This window comes from Uloborus diversus, chromosome 3 (genome assembly GCF_026930045.1).
Source record: "Uloborus diversus isolate 005 chromosome 3, Udiv.v.3.1, whole genome shotgun sequence".
Taxonomy (NCBI): Eukaryota; Metazoa; Arthropoda; class Arachnida; order Araneae; family Uloboridae; genus Uloborus; species Uloborus diversus.
The window spans coordinates 188,669,444-188,678,184 of NC_072733.1; the positions used below are offsets into that span (position 1 = coordinate 188,669,444).

The 8,741-nt window shown below is 29.4% G+C and overlaps 1 protein-coding gene across 1 annotated transcript in view; it reads right to left on the minus strand.

Moving 5' to 3' along the window:
• Window positions 1–1,857: 1,857 nt before the first annotated feature.
• LOC129218630 (integrator complex subunit 13-like) overlaps window positions 1,858–8,741 on the minus strand; it is a 50,987-nt gene continuing 44,103 nt past the window's right edge. Inside the window, exons 14-16 of the mRNA XM_054852949.1 lie at window positions 8,191–8,406; window positions 4,667–4,861; window positions 1,858–1,990 (exon numbers count right to left, since the gene is read on the minus strand). Coding sequence (XP_054708924.1) covers window positions 1,981–1,990; window positions 4,667–4,861; window positions 8,191–8,406 — 421 coding nt within the window. The 3' untranslated portion in view covers window positions 1,858–1,980. The remainder of the gene's footprint in view (window positions 1,991–4,666; window positions 4,862–8,190; window positions 8,407–8,741) is intronic.

Below are 8,741 nucleotides of genomic sequence, written 5' to 3' on the forward strand. Positions count from 1 at the left end.
TTCATGGGGCAAAGTGAAAAATAAAACCTTTTTTTAATGAATTACTTTCTACTTGACTATAAAAAGTATTTCTGATCAAAAAATTAATCAGTAAGTAGAAGGTTGAATGAATCAAGGAAAATATACTGGAAAAAATAAACAAATAATTGAATTAATTAATGTATGAAGACAAATGAGTGAGTAAAAGAGTGGATGAATAAGAAAATTATTGAATGAATGAATAAGTGAATTATTGAATTAAGGTATGTTAATAAAATAAATAATACACAAGAAATTTTAATAAATGATTGAATAATTAAACTAAATTGACTATTTCACTTTGCCCCATATGTAATTTTTTCATGGGGTAAAGTGATAAATGAAATATTTTTCGAATGAAATATTTTTTAGTCGATTGTGAAAAACATTTCAAATAAAAAAATAAGCAAATAAAAGGATAATTTAATTAATTTATTAATCAACACATGAGTAAAAAATGAGTGAATAAAATAGTGAAAATGAATAAGTAAAAATAAATAAGTGAAAGAATAATTTAATAGATAAATTATTAAATGAAGGAATGTAAATAAATTTGTTAAATAATGAATACTTAAGTGATTCAGTAAAAGATTGAATGAGTAACAAAAATGAGCTAAATATTAACTAAATAAATACTGCACTGAATATTAGAAGGTCCCAATATATTTAAACTGTTTTGAAAACAAGAACTTTATCATTTGATAATATCAAAATAATTTATGACTTACAACAAAATATTACAATTCGAATATCAATTTTTGAAAATTGCTTGTATTATCCTATGCTTTGATTTTCAGAGGTATTTTTTTCTTGACTGGAATAGACTACATATGTTACTACATAATTAACATGTTTCTAGGTAAGTAAGTGGCAATAAAAGCGGAGTAAATATTTTACCATTTCAGTTTGCCCCATATTACTCTATATAGATTCAGTTTATGCATATAATTAGTGTATATTTTACAATGTGCATTAAAAACATCTTTTTCATTTGAACACTATGACATATAAATATCTTTTTCTTTTATTTTACATATAGTACATGTTTTTTCTACACACACACACACACATATATATATATATATATATATATATATATATATATATATATATATATATATATATATATATATATATATATATATATTTGAGCAATATTAATTTTTTTAAGCTTTTCTTTTCAATTTTATACAGATATGCATATGATCTAGCAATATTTAAAAACACTTTTGTTAGTACCCATGTTTTAGCATAGTACCTTTAGATTGCCAAAGTTTTAATTTATAAAATATCTGAATAAATGATTAATAATAATAGAAAGAAGAGCATATAACTTAATTGTCTTCTGATCACTGACTACAAACTAAAAATTTAATTTCTCAGATTGAGTAAGGAGAGAGACTTGAATATATAAAGTTGGTAAAGTAAGGATACAGCCAAGGCACAAGATCAAAAGCCAAGGAGAAAGGTTGTAGAAAGAAAAGGGCAGAACAATTGAAATTTGGAATTTCAGGACAATTTCTAAAATTTGTTTGAATGATTTCAAATCAGTTTTTTCAATAAAAAATAAATTAAACCATGAATAAATCAGATTTAAATCATTGATACTAATTACAGTACTGGCTTTCTTCCAAGTAGGATGAAAACATTGGCACAAGGAGAAAGAGTTGATCTCATATGAATGAAAATAATAATAATAATAATTTACTATACAAAAAACAAGATAATATTCATATCTGAAAAGAAATTTTATGATTAAAGCATGGAATTTTGCACTTATGCTTCAGACACTTTGAAAACTGAAAGCATTTTTTCTAAATTGCTCATTGCAAAAAAAAAAAAAAAAAAAACTTTTTGTATGGATATAGATTTTGTATAGGTAATCACAATATAGTGTTCAATATTTTTGTATATATAAACACTATAAGCTCATCACTACACCAGTACTGCGGCAATGGCAATTCATTTCACTCTGTAATAAAAAAAAGAAATAAAATATAATTAAAATATCTAAGAAAATATTTTTTATGACAAAAAATTTTTATTTGCATAGTCAAATAACTCAAAATTTTTAATTATGCATTGAGATATTCTTGCTTGAAATTTTGTGAACAATAAATATACAACTGTTGTTTGCTCAAAGGCTATGTTTTATTCGTTTCAGCGAGTACATATAAAATGAATTCCCAAAAGCAGGTTTAACTTGACTTTTTTTGCACAAAAAAATGGGCCAATTACGCCGAGTCAGTAACTTTCAGCAACAGCTGTAATTAAGCTATACATTAGGGTGTCAAAAAAAAGTTGATTTTTCAAGTTGCACATCTTTTTATATTTTTCCTTTTAGAACAAAATAATTGCAAAAAGTTTCATATAATTTGAATTACGGCAAATTTCATGTTGATAAAATGTTGCCCCTATACGTACCACAAAAATATTTATCCAAATTAAAAAATATTTAGGTATCCAGCAGAAGGCCTAAAATTTATAATTTTCTTCAAAAAATTGATTTTTTCAATTTATCTTTAAAAAAATTAGATATACATTTAAATAAAATTTCAAGTTCAAAAATTATTAGAGGACACATTTTTAAATCAACACTTGTAAATGAATAATTAAAAAAAATCCATGTTTTGAGTACCATGTATACTTAATATTAATAAATTACTATGTCGACTTCAATATTTCAAGAGAGCAAAAATTTCTATTTAACATTAATTATTAACTTCACAATTTATATTTTTCATGTTGATAATTTCTTAAAAGTTACCTTACATTTTTATAAAAATATATAGAAAAAATGTATTTTTTGAAGAAAATTACACATTTTATTCCTCCTGCTAGACACCTAAATATTTTTTGACTTGGATAAATGTTTTTTGTGGTACATGTGGGGATTTAAGGGCAATGTTTTATCAACATGAAATTTTGAACATCCAAAAAAGTTTTTTTTTTTTTCGATTTGGCCAAGCTCACAGTGCTGGTTCACACTTTCAGGCACAAGTCGTCACGGGTTGCGTTGTTCAATTTATATGAATTTTTTTTTACAATTGTTTTGACCTAAAAGGAAAAATATGAGAGGGTGTGCAACTTGAAAAATCAACTTTTTTTTTGGGGGGGGGGGGATACACTACCTTGCATGGAGGAGTGCTAGATTCAGGTCAGAAGCCTGTGGTAAGGGTTAGGTTTTGGACTGTCCGAAACTGGTTTGGGACAGGACAGGTGGTTTTTACTGTCAAAAACTGTCTGAAAGTGCCTTAAACTGTCCAAAAGTATCCTAAAGCTAAAGGGATGTCATCTAATCAATTCATATTTACTGCAATACTTGTAATACATAAATAAAAATATTAATGAGGTTTATAATTAATGGGTATTTGATAATATTTTTCTCAAAATATTCATTTAAAAAATATTTTACTTAAAACAATTGCCAATAACTTGATTTCATAAAAACTTCCTTAAGTAACAGTTGGTAGAGTTATGAAATTAAATTCACAACACTACCAAGTCAACTAATTTCAGTTCTTTATAACTCAAAAGAATGTTATTAAATGTACAATATTTAGATGCAAAAAATAAAAAACTTTATTTTTTGCATCTAAAACCGTTAAAAATTTAAAATAAAAACTGTTTTTGAAAATAAGTTTTACATGATAGTTTAGCTAAATTCATTTTTTAAATCATAGATTAAAGAACAGTAAAGTGATTTATCGAAAGTTATATATAGGTCTCGAAATGATGAAAATGCTGAAAAGAACCTCCCAAAAAATCAACGAGAACCGTTGTTTTACGATTAACGTCATTTCAAAAGAAACGAGAGTGAGTTGGAGCTTCTGTGGGCGATCGGGTGAATGGTTCCTTCACCATAACACTCCTGCATACTCTAACCACTATTTGACCTCTCAGGGGTGGCTAGTCGTTCCTCACCCTCCGTAATCACCAGACCTAGCCCCTGTATTTTTTTTTCTGCTCCCAAGGATGAAAAAAAAGCTTCAAGGGAAACGTTTTGATGGTATAGAGGTTGTCAAAACTGCTTCGTAAAGGGCACTGGATGAGATCAAAGGTGAAGAGTTCCAGAGGAGCTTCAAATAGTGGAAAAAAAGAATTGACAAGTGTATTGGATTTAATGGTGAATACTTTGAAGGACAGTAAAAAATTTTTGTAAATAAACTGATAAATAAATATTTTAGAACAAAAATCCATTTTTTAGGTCCCCCCATGTATCCACATAAAAAAATTGGCATGATTTTCTCATTGCTCTTGAAGCAAAACAACCACATATTAAACATCATATATTCATATCCTTAAACTGTAACCCCTACTCAAGGGCCAATAAGTAAAATTGAGGGAAAATAAGCTTACCGTTTCTTATCATAAAACTACCTCATAAGCATAAAACTATCCTGGAAATTTTAACAAAATTGAATGCGTCAACTATCAAAGTTGTCCACCTTTTGAAAAAATGACTCAAATATAATTGATAACCAATTACCTGGAATGCTTGGGACTATCGTTATTCCAGATAACTAACTTTCCTGGTTTTTTGAATCCCCAAAAAGTGTCCCTTCACATATCTCATGTTAAAAATACTTAGTAATATCAGACAATCATATATGAGGAAGTCAATATTAAAAAACAAGTGAAATGTTACCCTTCAATTTTTAAGTTGGGATACAGTTTTGCAATATTTCCTTCAGTTTTACGCCCAGAAAATTCAACATATCGTCGGTCATGATCTGATTTTAGTTTTGAAGTCCATAAAGTAAGTAATGATTGAGTTCCAGGACGTTTCTTCACATCTGCATTTATTTTCATCTTTTTTGATGGTGACATTTTATTCAATTGGCTAAAAAAAAAATGAACATGTAATTTGAACAAACATGGGGTTTGTTTAGAAAGTAACATCAGCGAGTGGATCAAAAGATATTTGTTGATCTGGCCATTAAAATACATTAAAAGTTTTAAAATAAGTTTTTTGTCAGTCAATATATCTCTTCCAGTGAAATTTCGGATCATGTGAACAGTAAGTACAGTGGGATCCTGACTTACGCGACGGATGCATTCCAAGACCAAAGCGCAAGACAGAATTTCGCATTGTGGAACAACGTATGTTTAGAAATTTTTTTAATATAAGCATACCCAATTATTTCAGACACGTGTTAACACCCCTCAAATTGTTTCAAACCATTTCTTAACTATATATTACCGTATGTTTTATAAAGAACTGACTTTTTACTGTATTTAAGAAAAAGCGTTACTATTTAACATGATTACTCTGTTATGAAGCACAAAATCAATGATCAATAAGATACACATACTTAAACAGTAAGATACTTACAGAAAGAACATTACTGCATTATAATAGCACTGAACAGTAGATACCGTAATTTTAATTATAATTAAAAAAGTTATGAAGTTTATGCAGTGTGGGAACACCACTATTTCTGGCCTAGCTTCCATTCTCATGATGTTTGTATTTTGCTCAGACACTACTCTGCGAGCTCCGTTATTAAACTCTGAACTTTTGCGGATTTCCTTTTCTTGAACTTTAAATGTACGCATTGAAGATTAACTCGTACCTAATTGTCCTGCTACCTTCAAGAGGCACTTTATGATCGTTCAAGCATCAACAATCTTTACCTTTTCTTGAATTGTCAGAAACTTTCTGTTTTTCTTACAACTTTTGCTAATTTTAGATGAAAGTCTTCGTTTGGGAACCATTCTGTTTCATCAACGTTCATAAGAAAGAAAAAAAAAAAGCGTTAAGAATCGGAGCGGTAATTTGTATAAACTAAAGCAAAGCATTGTTTAGACTGATACACAGCGTGTGAACTTCCGCTGTCAGTGATGCTAAAGGGATGAAAGTCCATTCATGAAACCAATATTTAGTGTCAACGAAGCCCATTCTAAATTTCCACAGCTCCTTTCCAAAAAATTTCATGTTGCAAGCGAGTAATTTGCCTCAGCAATAAAAAATTCATTATTCATGAAAAACTCACGTTATAGCCATTTCACGCAAGTCGGATCGCGTTGCAGCGGGAGCCGACTGTACATGCATTTTTGTAAGTTTTGTCTTTGTCTCTCGCGCAAGTTGTGCTCGATTGAGCATTAGATAATTATTCGTCCAGTGGAAATTTTTCTGTAACAAAAGGAACTGTTTGTGATCATTTTTAACATTATTGCAAGTCTTCTGTTCCATTGCAGGGGTTTTAAAAGGACACATGCAATTTTTGGAGGTCCAGAACAGGTCGGTAATAAATCCCATTCTAGGTGGCCATTAACAAACCACTACAGATCTAAATTTGTGACTGAACCCATATTGTCTGTTGAGGGTTTCTTAAATGATGCAGACATCAAACATCCCGAAAAGTATTTCTAGAATTGTCATGAATAATCTGCAGGTGTGAAAAGCATGTGAAAGTAGTTGGTAACTACCTTCTTGCCCAACATTCGAGGGTTTCAACAATTTCTCAGTAGCCCTACAGTCCTGACATGATCCCCCCCCTCAACTTATTCTTGGGACATTACATGAAAACTAACACAAAAAGACACCATTTTGAGATATTTGTCAAAGTCAAAGAAGCTTGCACCAAGGCTCTGAAGAACATGCCTGAAAAGTCCAACTGTGACATCTTCAATACCTGGATAGCTAGCTGGAAGCAATATCGGGAGTCTATTTTGAAAAACCTTTTAATGGCCGTATCAATAATTGTCTTCAAATCGCATCACTGACATTACTTTCATAACTGACCTACTATTATCACAATAATTTTTAGAAGTACATCAATTTAAAATTTTAGTAGTATGAACAACCTACAAAAATAAGCTCACTAATCTCTTTACATCCCATGCCAAGTGATTTAGTAGGGGAAGAAATGGTACAGTGAGACATAAAAATTTAGTTACATTTTTTATTATTAAAAAACACAAAAATAAATTTCTTTTAACTGGAACAATATTTCTCACTACAATACTTATTTAAAACATAAGTGGATCTATAAAAAACTACTATGCACACAAATGAAAATATAAATAAAACCGAAATGCAAGTTTGTCTCTGTTTCGCCAGTAAGTGGAAACAGCAAGACATATTTTTTAAATTAGCAAACTTAGAAAGAGGGGAACAAAAAGCACAGGTTTTGTCGGATGGCTTTTCATCAATAAGCTTATTTCTTTTGCATTGGAAAAAGGATTCCTTGTAATGCCGAAACATGTGTCTGCAGTAATCTGCAATTTGTGCTTTTTGACATTACTATTTCTTATTTTTCAGCAGGAAGGTATTTATTTAACTCAGTTCCTTCAAGTTTGATGAAATGAAAACTTTTATTTTTCAAGAAAAAATATGTAAATTCAAAAATTCAAAAAAAAAATTCAAAACATAAAGTTCAAAAACTATTTAATTTTCACAATGAAACACAGTTAACAAATCTTTTCCTTTGAATGAAATAACTAAACACTATCTTAAGGCTGTTCCAGCTAAAGAGGGTCAAACAAAAATATGCTTTTATTTAAAGTCATGAGTATCATTGCATGACTTTTTCCCCCCCTTCTTCTATCACTAAAAAGTTTCTTTCATGCGAAACAAGTAACTATTTATTCAAACCCACACAAACAGTTTAACTAATTTAAACTTAAAAACAACAAAACAATAATTAATAAATAATACAGTTGATTCTCTGTTTAACGACTTTCAAGGGACCATAAAAAATCATCCTTAAGTAGAATGCGTCCTTAAATAGAATGCTTTTAAAACTACAGTGGGGGCATCCGAGACCATGATAAGCCATCTTTAAATAGAGTGTCATTAAACAGAGAGCCAACTGTATATCATTTTTTGAATATTTTTTGTCATATTCGAACTTTAGATTGAACCATAAAATGTCAGTAACATTAAAATTGCAATTGAATTGAATCTAAATTTGTTATTTTACTAAAAGCATTCACTCCAAAATGCTGTGTCAAATCAATATTTTTCCAAATATGTTCTTTTTTCGAATTGTACAGCAATATTTGTTTTTTTCTAAAAAAATATTTTAAAGAAAAAAACCTTCAAATTGTAATCCTAAACACATTTAAATAATTTTATAAGTGTTGCAATAATATTGAAGTTGAAATCTCTTATGGAGATCCATGACAAAGCATTTGGAAATATATAAAAGCAAAAAAAAAAAAAACCTTTCAATTCCTTTAACATCATCCATATCAGTACTTTCTTCCTTAATTTTCCTTCCAAAAGTCTGCCCAACATTTTGTCGTGCCTTTAAGCCTTCTCCTTCATCTGGTTTTCTACATTCTAGAAGACATTCAAGGACACTTCGGTGTTCAGCAGTTAAACAATGATGACGCACATAGGCCTCCAGTTCATTCCACATTAGGCGGTATTGTTCTTCCCTGAAAAAAAAAGTACAGTCAAAAACAAAAATAAAGTTTTGTCTAGTTGAGGAGTTAGAAAACAAAAACCAATGAAGAACTGCAAATCGTAAAAAGAATATGCTAATAGGTAAGAAAGCAGTTTATAGCTATACAATGCACAGAAAATGGACACCCCCCCCCCCCTCCTAAAATGATTTAAACCCAAAATGGTAATTTTGTTTCAAAATAGCTACAGTGGTTCGATTTTTACTGCAGCTTTTTTTTTTTTTTTTTGAGAAACACTGTACCAAAGTTTTTACTTATTGGTTTACACATTTCTCAGGTTTTCAGGATTTTTTATTATGTTGAAAATA